Source organism: Pagrus pagrus (genome assembly GCF_965226575.1).
Source record: "Pagrus pagrus genome assembly, chromosome: 17".
Taxonomy (NCBI): Eukaryota; Metazoa; Chordata; class Actinopteri; order Spariformes; family Sparidae; genus Pagrus; species Pagrus pagrus.
In genome coordinates, this window is record NC_140201.1 from 13,656,088 (window position 1) to 13,670,390 (window position 14,303).

Genomic DNA, 14,303 nt, shown 5'->3' on the forward strand with positions numbered 1-14,303 from the left:
AATGTCTTAGTGATGGTGGTTTTTTTGTTTATGTTCCTGATTGTTTAATCATTTAAGATAAGACTATTGATCTGTCACTGTGGAAATTCACTAAAAAACTTTATCAAGCCAGCCAGGAACCTTCAAAATGTAAAAAAAAATAGTAAAAAAAGCTTTTTTTTTAATCCTAATTTGTTGTTCTTCATACAAAAACTCAAGAAAGCATTTAATACATACAGGAGACGTATGCCAGATATAAACCAACAGCCTTTGTGTTGATGTGTGTGTCCAGGTCTCTTTCTGCTGCCCAGACTCTGCCTTTGCTTTCATGTGTATGTTTTTTTATCACACATTTTTATCCATCTGCTTGCGTTGAGGTTCCCGTCTTTTCTTTTGTTTGTGTTTTGCCTTTTCTGGGGTGAAATGTGCCCGAGGCGCGGCAATATGCTGATGGCCATCCTCTGGAGTGGAGCTTGGCTGACCTTCAAAAAAAGGACATTTCCTTGAAGGCAGCAAGAGGCCATTGTAATTGGGGACAAAAAAAATGGCTTCATTAGCTGATAATGATATGATTACTGATTGCCTGAGAAGAATGACGGCTATTCATTAGCCCCGGTTTGTGGAGGCCCCGTTTTATTAGAGAGGCGGGCAGTTTTCTCCAGATGAATAACTCATTGTTGTTGTCTACTCATTTATGTGAGAACAACATTGTAGTATCTCTTAATTCAATCAGTGTTTCCGCTCATGTCTTGCTGTGAACAAACAGTCGATTGGTGGCTCTGAACCACCTCCACACCAATCAGAGTGCTCAGAATAACAGTTGTGGTTGGAGGTTGTTTTATAGCTGGCTCAGCTCAGCTGCTGCGCCCCGCCACATACACCACATACCACAGACAGACAGACAGACGGGGCTGGGTCCCAGTCGGGGGTGGGTGGTGCTGAGGGGGCTGGTTGGTCGGTGAGGATTGAGGCGGCTGTTTTTTGTGCCAAGATATGTCTGGATCGTTACCCATCCTCTGGAGCAAACCACTTTCACTCTCTTACGTTAAAGCCAACATGTACCCGCCCACCACATACACATGTAAGCATGTTCGCACACACCCGTCTCACAGACATGCTGACTGTGTTCGGCTCAGATTCAAAGACGCACAAACAAACACTCAGAGAAGCTGTTAGGACGCAAGGAGCCCGAATGGCCCATTTTCTCCCACTTCTCCCTAATGAGAGCCATAAAGAGCGCGAGGCATCAATATTTCAGCGCTCTCATCAGCCAGGCTGCAATATTTCCCTTTGATGAGGCTCATCGGAGGTGTTTTGTTTTTTGCCCGGCTGCCGCTCCGATCACATGTGAACTCAGGAAGCCAGAGACTTAGACAGACAGGACGCAGAGAATCTGATTGTGGAGAGATTACTGTTAGTGACTCAGCAGAAGTGCATGTTTGAACTCAGTTTTGTAAGATAATAAATTACTTTTGTAGAGCTCAAGCGATCGGCTCAACTCTTGCTGTCCTGGTTGCATTACATCATCTAATGTTGATGATTCGATCCAGTTGAAGCAGCCGGATGTTGATGGACTCTGGTTCCCTGAGGATTTCGGTTACATCATGCTGGTGCCGCATACTGAAGTCGGGCAGACATCTCTAAATGAGCTCTAAACGCCGTCTGCTGTTCCCCCGCTTTGGGAGTGTCCCACTGGAGGCGCTTCCACTGGAGGTTTTGGTTACTCTGATGCACACCAGCTGTATCGGCTCACTTTAACCTGACATTTAGACCATCTTTTCATAAGTTTCATCAGCGTTTTACTCTCAGTAACGCCTGTTTTTGCTCTCGCCGTTGATAAAAGTTACTGAATACAGCATAAGCCTAAAGCTGTGTCGGGCATTCATGAATGAATCCCAGTGAGATGTGAACACATCCAGAATAATTTAGATGGCAGTTGGAAGTTTTTTAAGGAGTTTGCTTCATGCCCAGGGATGTTTTTATGTAACGTACGCAGGGTTTCAAACTTCAAAGACTCGCGTGATTTCATTAGTGCAAAAGTTTCTCTCTCTCTCTCTTGTGTGTGTGCGTGCGTTGATGAAGGTTTGTGTATGAGTGCACGCTTGTCCTCGTGGAACATTTATTAAATATGGAGGGACTGTGTGTGTTTGCTGACAGGTGGACGAGCTGTACGAGGCCTTCTGCATCCAGAGCCGTCTGAGGGAGGGTGCCAGTCGGATGAAGCAGGCCTTCTCCTCCTCTCCCTCCACGAAAGGCACCAAGGAGAGCATCGCAGAGGTCAACCGCCGCTATAAAGAATACACTGAGGTATTCAACGCTCCTATGAAGTCATTTCAAGTACAGCTAGAAGAGAATAGAATAAATGAGCCTTGATGTTACATATATATTAATATGACCTTTAAATGTATGAATTAAACATCGGGTGACACACAGGTACTGATTACTGCTTTCATCCTGTCATCTGTAAACGCTGACACTATAGTCAAACACTTACATAACAAGCTTAAAACCCTCCCAACACACACACCTGTCCCCAGGGCTTAGCTGCAGAGGAGGCAGACGGCTGGTCTGAGTGTTGACGGGCTTTGTCAAAGTCTCCAGAGATAACTTGATTACTATTGTTGTTCTCGTCCTGCGCGACAAAAGGCTGTTTACCTGATCAGTCTTATCTTTCTCTCCCGCTGCAGAACATGAGCACGTTCGAGAGTGAGCTGGAGAACCTGCTCGGAGAGTTTCATATCAAAATGAAAGGTCAGATGAGAAAAATGTGTCCAAATGACACATTCACATATGCAGATGTTCATTTCTGAAATAACAGATCTTGATTCATTCATTGTTTTAAAAGGATGCTTTGGTTATGAGAAAACGGCTAATCTTCGTACTGTGTTCACTAAGTGAAATGCTCAAGGCATCTAAAAACAAAAACAGTAGCTTGGCTTTCTTACCTCGTATCCTGTCCAAATGTTTTCTGAAAAATCAATTTCCTCTCTCTGACAGGTTTGGCAGGATTTGCTCGGCTCTGTCCTGGAGACCAGTACGAGGCGAGTTCTTCTGTATTTTAATGTAACACAGGCTGTTTACATTTATTTTCAACCGACAGTTTTAACATTATCTCGAAGGATCTGTAAGGAAACTGTCCTCAGATATTAAATACAGTTATTCTGTGAAAAAAACTACAAGTCAGAGTTTGTTGATGTGAAGATTTATCCATCTTGCTCTCCATCCATAACTAAAAAATGTTGCTATTAAGTATATCAAAGTTGTGTACTTCCTGTGGCTTCCAGCTGACTCCTTTCTTCTTCTTCCCATTCCTTCCTTTAGATCTTCATGCGGTACGGTCGCCAGCGGTGGAAGTTGAAGGGAAGGATTGAAGTGAACTCCAGACAGAGTTGGGACGGAGACGAAATGGTCTTCATGCCTCTCATCACTGATCTCATCAACATCAAGGTACTGTGGAAGTCCAGATAAGCTAATTTCCCAGCTGTACTTCACTGAGTGAACACTGAGCAGGGTGAAGAAAAGATCATGTAAAAATCAGACGCACAGTTTATGTGCAAGTTTGTTTTTCATGCTTAACATCCAGGACAGCTCAGGTCTGAGCGTTCTGACAGGTCATGACCGGGTTAAATCTTACGTCTTCATGTCAGAAGAACCTGTATTATCTTAATTATAATTTTCTTGACCTGAGAAGTAAATAAATGTCGTCTTTGATCAGGTGACGGAGCTGAAGGGTCTGGCCACTCACATGCTGGTGGGCAGCGTGATCTGTGAGACCAAGGAGCTGTTTACCGCCATGCCTCAGGTGGTGGCTGTGGACGTTAACGACCTGGGGACCATCAAACTCAACCTGGAGGTCACGTGGTAGTAAGTCGACTCTTAAACATGACTTTATGCTTTAGGTTGTTAGGTTGTCGCATGAGGAGAGAGAGGAATATGATGTTGGACGAAGTCAAACCATGGATTTATTCAATCATTCAATCTTTATTTATATCTGTGAGATCACTGAGGGGCGACTCGCATTCGCAATGATACTGAGTCAATTACAAAACAAAGAAAAGGAAGAAAACAACTGAGAGATCTGCTAACAAAAAAAAGGAAATATGTGGTGGTTGGATCTTCTCTTTATGAGAAGAAGCAGCAAGATGGAGACAGAAAACTTTATCAGCCACACATCAACAACACTTCCTCATTCTGACACACATGACTAAACTAACCAATCAGGAGCTATAAAGACTTAGACTGAGGTCAATGTGAAGGAACCACAGAGGCAGATTATTGTTACTGTTTTAAAGATGATATTTGAATAGGTACATGTGTAAATAATACCTCTGTAGACATAATATTTAAATAGTTAATTGTAAACAGGTAAATATGTTTAGTGAATTAACCAAAGTATATGATTTAAAGGTTCAGTCTGCAACCTCACCACTAAATGCCACTAAATTCTACACACTGGTCCTTTAACTTTACCTGAACCTTACATGTGTGCACGATAACTATTAGACTACCAGGGTGTCTCAGGATCGCAATCACTGGCTGTATGTGAGGTTGCCATTAAACACCAACTGTAGCTTTCAATTCAGTCTACATTACTTTTAGTTTTCTGCCATCTGGTGGACAAACATGGTCGTTACAAGTTATCGAAGTTGAGTAAATAATCCTCCTCTCCTCCTGAATGAAATGACTTACCCAGTCCATGTGGGTATTAATGGATGAATCACGTAGAACAACGTTTTTCTTTCCCTCATCCAGCCCCTTCGATGTCGAGGACCTGACTCTGTCGTCGGGCAACGTGAGCAAAGCCACAGCGCTCCAGAGACGAGTGTCAGTCTACAGCCAGGGCACGCCGGAGACCCCCACCTTCCAGGACACCTCCTTCTTTGTGAGTCCAACACAGACACCTGCTTTAGCTCCATTAGTGGGTTTAGAGACTGTAGTTTTTGTAGTTGTAGAACGTCATGTAAATCACCTTCTAGGCTAGAAGATCATCTTGTGTTTTTAGGCTTATAACTGGGTGAATTGAGGTGAAAGAGATCTTGTCTTGTGCACCTCCGTAACCCCTGCACAACCTAACCTGAGTCTGCACCCTACTATATTTTATCATGGCACACATTTTTTTCTGTTGATGCATCATGCTAATGTTAGCGACGATGCTGCTACCCCTAAACTAACCCTCACCCATTTCCCCGCTATCCTCCTCTCCTTTGCATTTCCACATCAAACCCCCTCACCCACACTCTGTCCCACTTTACACATTTATCCATCCCTCCTGTATCTCACTCACCCCGCCCTCACTCGAACACCCAACACCTTGTCCCTATTTGCCCGTGTGCATTGTGTAAAGAAGTGGCGGCCCCATCCCGTGGAGCGCCAGCGTCTCTCCTTCCTGCACATGCTCCGAGACACCCTGCTAGAGAAGCTAAGGCGCAGTCGCTCATTTGGTGACCTGGCCTCACTGCGGCCACGGCCCAAATCCAGTCTGGAGGTCTATGTGAGTGTGTTGTGGCCCCTCCACCCTCCTAACCTGACTTCTGTGTGCCCCTTACCTCATTGACATGATGGGAATGGACTCTTCTGCTGGTCTGGACTCACTTGTCCAGTCCCTTTCTGTGAGCTGTGTAATGCCATGTGTTTGCATGTTTATTTGCATGACATGCTTTAAAGTTGTTTGTTTGTGTGAACAGATCTGGACATAAGATTTTAGACAGAAGAACTGAGTTAGAGTGGATGTTTAAGTCTGTTTTTCCTCTTGAGAGAGTTTTCTCCTGTTCTTTTTTGTGTGATGTCCAGCTATATCTCAGTTTTAATTTCACATCTTTTCTACAAGCATTGACTCCCCTGTCTGTCCCTTCAGTCTACTTTACCAGACGACGTCTTCGAGAACGGTGGCTGTGGTGTGGCCGAGTGCAAGCGGCTCTCCTTCACCTTCTCCGACACCTCTGGTTCCACGCCAAGCCCCAGCCCCGCCCCGAGCTCCCACTCCCCGGGCCAATCCAACCCTGAGATCACAGTCACTCCTCCAGAAACGGACCCATCGGCGATACAAATCCTCCCAACAAGGGAGGACTCCATCCCAGAGGAGCATTTAGTTGAGGAAGATGAAGAGGAGTACGAAGATGAGGGGGAGACGTGTAGCAGAGGAAGTAGGGCCACCAGTGCCAGCCTCGCCAGTGATGAAGCCGAGGTGGCGGAGGACTCTGAGTGGGAGCGCACGGAGTCCCAGAGAAATTCTGGCTCCCATTGTGGCTCAGCCGCCCCGTCCCTCTGCTCTGACGGACACCTGTCTACTGTGGCTCCCGAGGACGTCTTCTTGGACCACACAGACGAACTGAAACCTGTGGAACTGGACACAGAGGAGGCGGGCAGCCTGACCAGGCAGCTCGTGAAGAGGCTGACCTCTTCAGAAATTGAGCCGCCGAGTGGGAGCTCCACGGAGGGAGGAGGAAGCCTGAGCTGGGCAGGAGAGGGGAGCAGGGCTTTCCTGGAGAGCAGCCTGGAGGAGGCCATCCACAGCCTGCTGATGAGGCTGGAGTCTCTCACTCACCGCTGCCGAGAGCTGCAGGACCTGGAACAGGAAGTGATGCGTCTGGAGGACCTGCTCAAGGTGCCTGAACCCTTTTTTTTATTTATGTGTTCAAGAGCTGATATGGGGAATCTTACTTTCAACCACATGTTTTGATATTTATCTTCTTATTTGTTTATTTTTACTTGGTTCTATGGCTGCAACTAACAATGATTTTCCATGATCTGTTGATTATTTTCTAAATTGATCGATCAGTTGTTTGGTCTATAAAATGTCCGAAAAATGACCACGTCCAGTAGTAGTAGTTGTTTTGTCCACAACCCAACGATATCCTGTAACGGACGTCAACAGACCTTCTACTGTACACTGGGCTTTTATTTTGAAGAGGACGCCTAGATAGAAAATAGAAAATAAATAAGAAATAAAATCTGAATTAAAATTACATATAATCAACTACATTAAGTCATTTATTATCTCAATAAAGTAAATTGAGTACTGTAGTTATTCGCTTACTAGATACAGTCAAAACATGAAGCAACAGAAGCTGAAATCATTTTCGCAAGAGTAAGACTGTCGCGTCATTAACCCTGCCTCCTCCCTCTTCTCAGTGTCGACTCCCGGGCCACAGGAGCCGGTCCTCCAGCCTCAGTCTGACAGTGGAGAGCGCCCTGGAGAGCTTCGACTTCCTCAACACCTCTGACTTCGACGACGAGGACACTGGAGACGACAACCCCGTCCTCAGCATCCCACAGAGGTCTCCGATTTTTGATACAGACGGAGAGAGGATCGGGTGAGTGAATGCTGTTCAGAAGTGTCTGTGCTGAAACATCAGATGCAGGTGTTGAGATATCACACCTAAAAAAACAAAGTAAGAGTAGAAGAAGTATACTCGACACTTTACTCTAAGTGCAGGCGATTACTGTTTTGTGTAATTCTGCTGCCACTCGGTGGTGACTCTGGGTATTTTCCTCTTTCAGGGGCCAGCATCCAGAAGCCAGAGGACACCTGAGTGAAGCCCTGACAGAGGACACCGGGGTGGGCAACAGCGTGGCAGGAAGCCCCCTGCCTCTCACCACTGGAAACGAGAACCTGGACGTGGCCATCGTCATCCACCTGCAGTACTGTAATCACCTCATACAGGTAATTGTATGACATCATAATAATAGATTAATCGATACAGTCGACGTTAATTCAGTTTTTCATGTCAAACTTTGCTTGTTTCCTCCTGTGACGGCAGTTGTTGACCAGTGGTGTGGGTGTGTGGCAGCGTCGCAGTATTCTCCTCAAACTGTCCGGACAGACTGAGCTGTTGGAGGATCTAGCAGAGATCAGTGTGGACAGACTGGGAACCATTACATCTGCTGCTGATGGTAGAGACTTACAATATTCAACATAACAACAAATGCTAAGGAAACTTGTCTGATTGTAGCATTATTATTGGTGTCATTGACTCAAGCACGTGGCAAATACAGTAAATAATGTTACATTTTACAGACTTCAGATAAGCCTATTGGTTATTTTTTATAAGTATTGTATAGAAAATTCCCACCATGACCCCACAGGACTCTGGTTTCAGGGCATTGTAGCGCCTGACCCTGTGTGTGTTTTTCAGTTCTCCCCGGCCTCGCAGAGCGCCCACAGCTGATGACTCTGTGGTCAGAGTGCAGCGGCTCTGCAGGACTCTTCCACACCACGCTGGACAGAGTGTTCAAACACATGAACCAGCGCTACACTGCAGTGCTGCAGGAGAGACACCCACACAGCGCCGACACAGGTTGGATAATCGCTATTTTCTATCTTCAAACAAGCCCGAGGTCACACTTAACATTACATCTTGTTTCCATGTTTTTATAACCGTTTCGACTGAGTCACTCATTTGGTTTGTAAATCAGTTTTTCGATTTGTCCCCGAGGGAGGATGAGATCATTGTAAGTGCCAAGAATATAATGTGGTTGAAAAAGTAGTGTTTTTACAGTACGGTATTGCTACTTTTAATCAGGTAAAGGATCTGAATACTACCTCCAACACTGATTGTTTGAAAGTATTGTAATGTTATAGTCAGATCTTCAGTTTGGCTTGAAACTACCTTCTCTGACTACAGATTTTCTTCTCTTCTCTCCAGTGATCGGTGTCGTAGTGGGCGAGATGGTGGACAGGAGCGACCTGGTGGCGGCTGCACTCTCACAAGACGTCCTGACTGTGTTTCAGTTCCACAGCTACATCTTACAACATGAAGTTCAAGACATGGAGACACACCTGCTGCAAATTGCCAGAGAGGGTGAGAGGATTGATTTTGTACAGATGTTCACCAAAATACCATCTTTTTATTTTCTTTGCATTCATCACTTCAAACTATTTTAACTTTGATTTTCTGTCCACAAGCATCCAAAACGTAACATGCCCTCAAAGGACTTTAAAGACCACCTTTTAGTAAATAAGCTCCTCTTGCAATGTGCGTAACATGCATTGTGGAATAGAAAGTCCACAGAATACAGAGAGAACACGAAAACACAGCTGAAGATGAGTCATTGTGGAGGAGGGAAAAAAAGACAAGATCGAACAATGGCCTGTTGTTTGCACAAGATTTCACTCCTTTTTAATAGAGAAGTTAAACACTGATAGTCCCTGGATTTTTTAAAAACAAACAATCAGAGGGAAACTTGACGCTTGTGTCAGAAGCACAAAAAAACCCTTGACGCCCCACAGACTATTTTATGTTTAAATCTTTGACATGTATCTGTGTTTGTGTCGCTCTCAGATGTGTTTGCAGAGGCTCTGTGCAGTGGGGATTATTCTCAGTGTCTAGCAGAGATGGACAATGTGCCTGTGTCCTCCCTGTGGCCTAGAAACAGCACCCTGAGGGCCCTGGCCTCCCTGCTCACTGCAGAGGACCCTCAGGTCAACAAGGCAGCAGCCGAATACCTCTCGTCTGGAGCGTCGCGCAGCCACTTCAGGACCAGAGTGAGTAGTGCTGAGGAGACCGAGTATTTGTGTTTGTGTGTGTGTTTAGATACTTTAAATAGTCTTGACAGATGCCGCGAGCCATGTTTGAATGTTTCTGTGTGTCTACAGGCGGTGGAGTGCTACACCCAGGCGCTGTCAGAGGCTGGAGGTCAGAGCCAGAGGGCGGCCTGTTCAGCTCTCAGCTGTCTGCAGGTCAGTGGCCTCCGTGCTGACACAGATTCAGATTTTTCAGTGTCTGTTATAAGCTATAACATGCCATGTGTACATTGAAAGAGCTGTTGGTCACTGTAATCATCATCTCCTCTATTTTATTGAGAGAAAATTCACAAAAATGCATTAAAATTCTGAAAAAAACCCGCCTGAAATTACGTTTGCTGCCAGTCACAACAGGAAGTACTGAACACTAGCTGAGGCATAAGGGATTTAATACATTTTTTTGCTTTCATTGGTTTTGAGTCTTTGTCTAAAAATAGTCCTGTTTTCATGATGCAGCCATCTGAGAGGTGAGCTACGTGTCAGGTACAAAAATAATCTGTTTATTTTAAGTGCAATGATGGCTGAGGAGTTATGTAATACGTGTCATTAAAAAAAGAGAAAATCATTTAAAACTGAGCTTTTCTGTGTGTGCAGGCAGTGGAGAGTATCCGGGCGGTCATAGCACTGTGTGATTCAGCTGATGAAGAGCTTCGCCACGTCGCCATAGAAACCCTGCTCACATTTGGTGAGTAACAGATTCATGGAAATCAAATGTCGCCCAGCTTGTTTCTAAAAGGAGACCTATTTTGCTTTTATGTTTTTTTCCTTTCCTTTAGCGTTTTATAAGTCTGCACCAACAGAAGCTCCTTTCTCCCACAGAAAACACTGCTCCTGAAACGCCTCGCCAGTAATCCCGCCTTTAATTCTGTAACTTTGTGACATCACACTATGTCCCCATGTCACACATTTGCATAATATATGCCTCAAGGCTAGTTTGGCGTGTAAGAATCGATTTAGCACAGCTGCTCTGCTGTTGTTAGCAGTGCTGGCTCAGGTGTGTGAGAGCAGACCAATCAGAGCAGACTGGGTTTTCAGGAGTGTGGCCTTAAAGAGACAGGAGTGAAAAAAGTTATTTGTGATTTTTTGAGCATTAAAGCATGCAAACCTATTCTTGTAGTAACCCAAAACAATATTGTGAACCTGAAGATGAGCATAATATGTCTCCTTTTAACAAATCACTACTATTTCTGAATTTTATACACAACTGCCACACACCATACCCTAAAGTATAAAAAATATGAATTAGATGTACATAAAAGTAGTGTGTAGAGTATAATACATTACAATCTGAGAAGTAGCTTGTCATTCCTCATCAGTGTTTATAGAAAACTCTTGTGTTTGTTGCAGGTGAGGAGGGGCGGCTGGCATACGAGCAGCTGGACACGGTCCCGGGGGAAATTATCCGTCTGGGGACGCGGCGAGGGAACGCCGTCACCACTGCCTTCTAAGCCGTCGCCGTGCCACCGAAGACGTCACACATGACACCTCAGCCCGACCGCCGAGGACAGCACCGCCCCTCAGCTCGACCCCACACTGCACACCTCACAGGGCTGTTAATGACTGATCACTTTATTGATCTGCTTCCGAGCACAGACTTAAGGATCTCCACGCCGCCACATCGGATCACTGTTTTTACTGATACTGCCTCCTGAAAGGAACTAACACCAAACAAACCGTCTTATAACCACAGAGACACACAACCTACACCCCTCCTGCACACTCTCACTCTCACACACCCCCGCACTCCCCCCTTCCTCTCCCTGCTTTCTGAGCCAGGCATTCACATCGAGTTTAACTGGAGAATTTGACTGCCGCCGAGAGCTGCTCCAAAGACTGTGGAAACGATGCATCTTCACATAACCTCTGTCAACAAGCTATCCACCACTGCACACAACACTCGTATCACTAACTCACTGATTCATTATCATCTTGATTGTTACAGAGTGTCACGCAATATACTTACTATGATCTTTGTATAATCACTGTTTATTATCACATGTTTTAGTTGGTGATTTTTTTGCATTAGAAATGTTTTCTGGCGCTTTCGGACGATTTGCACTGTTGTAAGGCTTGTAAATATGGCATATTTTACACAGCCGGTGTAATATATGTGCTTGTATTTAAAGTATATTTTTAAGTTCTGTTTTCTAGTACGTTCCATTTTGAGTTTCAGGGATTCTCGTATGGTTGAAAGATGTGTGTTTTGTGGCAGGGAGGACCAGTAATAAGTGGCTTCAAAGAGGACGATGTGTTGTGGTTTAACAGCAGTTTACAGTCTCAGACAGATTTTTACCTCAGCTATCTATCAGTGGAGGAAAAAACTGAAGGGTGGAGGTGAAGATGGTCAGCACAGGGCACAAGGTTCACTCACTCTGCAGTTTATACCAGAGATTTCTCACACTTGCAGTTGAACAAGTGCAATTTTCCTGTACATACGTGACTCTTTTTGCACCTCGCTGACACGAGAATACATTTGATAATAAAGTCAGCGTCGACCATTTGAGCCTTGACGTGGTCGAGCAGGCGTGTTTCACTCTTTTGTAAATGTATTTTTACTACCAGGTACGGAGCTAGTCGAGGGCAATAAATGTGGCTTAGGATCGTGATTGTACACTTTCTTAAAGCACAAGTTCCCCCAAAAATGATAAATGCAGTCATTATCTACTCACCCTCATGCTGATAGAAAGTTGTAGTGCTTGTAGTCCACAAACATTATCACAGGAGCTTTCGACCAGGACAGGGCTAGCCACTTAGCATGCTAACATTAGTAGATATCGCCACAACACAGTACATAAACGTTGTACCGTCAAAACTAGTATTTCGTTGAATTCTGTTGAAAATTGTAGTAAATTGTTTTTTATGTTTCCATCTAAAATTCTGACATATTGTACCAATAAGAAACAGCAGATATAGAAACTACAAAACATAAAACTGGACTATGACACTTCATCTGACTTTCCATCAGCATGTAGGTGAGAAGATTATGACTGAATTTTCATTTTTGGGGTGAACTTATCCTTTAATAACTGTACAGAGAGGAGGATCCTTTAGGCTGAGTTAAGGCGTAGCCTCGGTTTGGGCTAACTGCACATTCATACAGTATGTGAGCTAATTGCAGGATTAGAAATTAAGCTTTTTTTTTTCATGAGAAGCTGCAGAATGAAGCGTTCTGTCCGGCACGTCTTGGGTCTGTTTTATTTCCCTGCATCCTAACTGTAACGTGGGAAAAACTGGCCCGAGGTATGCGCCTAATTCCAACTTTTCTCATTGTAACTGTACTACTGAGTCTTGTGTTCGTGCACGGCGACAAAACTCACATTTGTTCACGCATCTTATTTATTATTTACTCCTTGTAAATCTAATATTCTTTGGAGTTATGCTGTAATAGTGCAGATGGCATTGTTATGTAAATTAATTGTATATTTATGTTCTATTTTGGAGCAGGTCTAGTGTTTGAAATATTGTTTATCGTTTAAAAAGGCCTCCATGTTTTCACCATGCAAATGATCTCATGCTTAACTTTAATTGGAGTTTATTTTGAATGAATTATATTAGATAAATTATTATTTTGGAGAACATTAAGATTTGCTAATAGTCTAATAGAATTATAGATTTCGTTTCCCTAAAAGGTCCTAAACATAATGGGACGTTATATATTAGAAATGTTACTTTATTACCTAGAAGATTTACCGTAACCAAAGGAGAAATTAATTTTAAAATGATCTTTTAATAAGAGCTCATAGTTCATTAAGGAGAATGTATTTTCAACACATTTACATTTTGGCCAGAAGACTCAGACTTATCTTTAGAAGCACAACTTAAAATAAGACAAACCCATAATATATGAATCCTGTCATCTGGTTCTAGCTGCACAGTCCAGAAGCCATATTGATTAAAAACAAGTGGTAATATTTTTATGAAATGTATTTTTTCTTTTGTATTATAATCTGTAAAAATGTGTGAAGTTGTTACTAAAAGCTGAAGATGGCGTTAAGTTTTTTTTTTTTCTATACATCATTTTGCAAGACATGGTCTATATTTTAAGTAACTTTTATTTCTTCCATGATTGAATAGCATTACAGTATTTTGGTAAAGTATCTAATTCACCTGCTCACTCCGTCTTGGTTAATTTCTTTTTTGGAGTGGGCTTCGTTCTCTTTACAAACTTGCAGTTGACCAGTGTTAAGTCAAGTTGATTCTTTGGCTGTTGGATTCTGTATCACCACAAACTACAAGTTGTCAAATTGTGCACATCTTTAATTCTTTAGAGAGTGGTTTTAGGAATAACTTGGTACACTTTGCTGAAATTGATCTTTATCCATCTCTGTGGTCAAAAGCTTCCGTACTGATCCCATTTAGTTGCATACTACTCTTCTCCATTGTCAGTATTTCCTCTGCTCATCAAAAGTTGCAATAAAGTTTATTTTTGCATAATTAAACCAACAACATTTTGAGTTTTCTGTTTAAACAAAAATGTCTGTCAAGAACAATGTTTGTCGTTTTTGCCTTTTCTTTGTGGGTCAGCTTCACCCCTCATCAGATTGTCACATGATAAATGCAAGGTCCTTTGTTGGATTTTACAGATATGCAAAAAACATTTAAGGATAATTTATATTACACCTGCAATTTAATGGATTGAAGGTGTAGATGCTATAGCAGTGGGAATAACATAGTAGATGTAATGTTATTGGGATATCTGAAACTACTACAAACTGTAGTGCTAAAACAATACTGTATTATACAAGTGCTTTAACAATATCTTTATTCAGCTATCAGTTGGGAAGCAACCTCTCAAGAAACA

General features: G+C 43.2%; 1 protein-coding gene across 3 annotated transcripts in view; it reads left to right on the forward strand.

The window, feature by feature from the left end:
* Positions 1–13,490, forward strand: part of ripor2 (RHO family interacting cell polarization regulator 2) — a 68,204-nt gene extending 54,714 nt beyond the window's left edge. For all 3 annotated transcript variants that reach the window (XM_084379383.1, XM_084379384.1, XM_084379385.1), the window contains exons 7-22: positions 2,137–2,286; positions 2,667–2,730; positions 2,977–3,020; positions 3,301–3,426; positions 3,695–3,843; positions 4,732–4,861; positions 5,834–6,583; positions 7,111–7,292; positions 7,480–7,642; positions 7,740–7,872; positions 8,115–8,276; positions 8,625–8,780; positions 9,261–9,463; positions 9,575–9,658; positions 10,097–10,187; positions 10,850–13,490. In XM_084379383.1, coding sequence (XP_084235509.1) covers positions 2,137–2,286; positions 2,667–2,730; positions 2,977–3,020; positions 3,301–3,426; positions 3,695–3,843; positions 4,732–4,861; positions 5,834–6,583; positions 7,111–7,292; positions 7,480–7,642; positions 7,740–7,872; positions 8,115–8,276; positions 8,625–8,780; positions 9,261–9,463; positions 9,575–9,658; positions 10,097–10,187; positions 10,850–10,950 — 2,688 coding nt within the window. In that variant the 3' untranslated portion in view covers positions 10,951–13,490. The remainder of the gene's footprint in view (positions 1–2,136; positions 2,287–2,666; positions 2,731–2,976; positions 3,021–3,300; positions 3,427–3,694; positions 3,844–4,731; positions 4,862–5,833; positions 6,584–7,110; positions 7,293–7,479; positions 7,643–7,739; positions 7,873–8,114; positions 8,277–8,624; positions 8,781–9,260; positions 9,464–9,574; positions 9,659–10,096; positions 10,188–10,849) is intronic.
* The last annotated feature ends 813 nt before the right edge of the window (positions 13,491–14,303 follow it).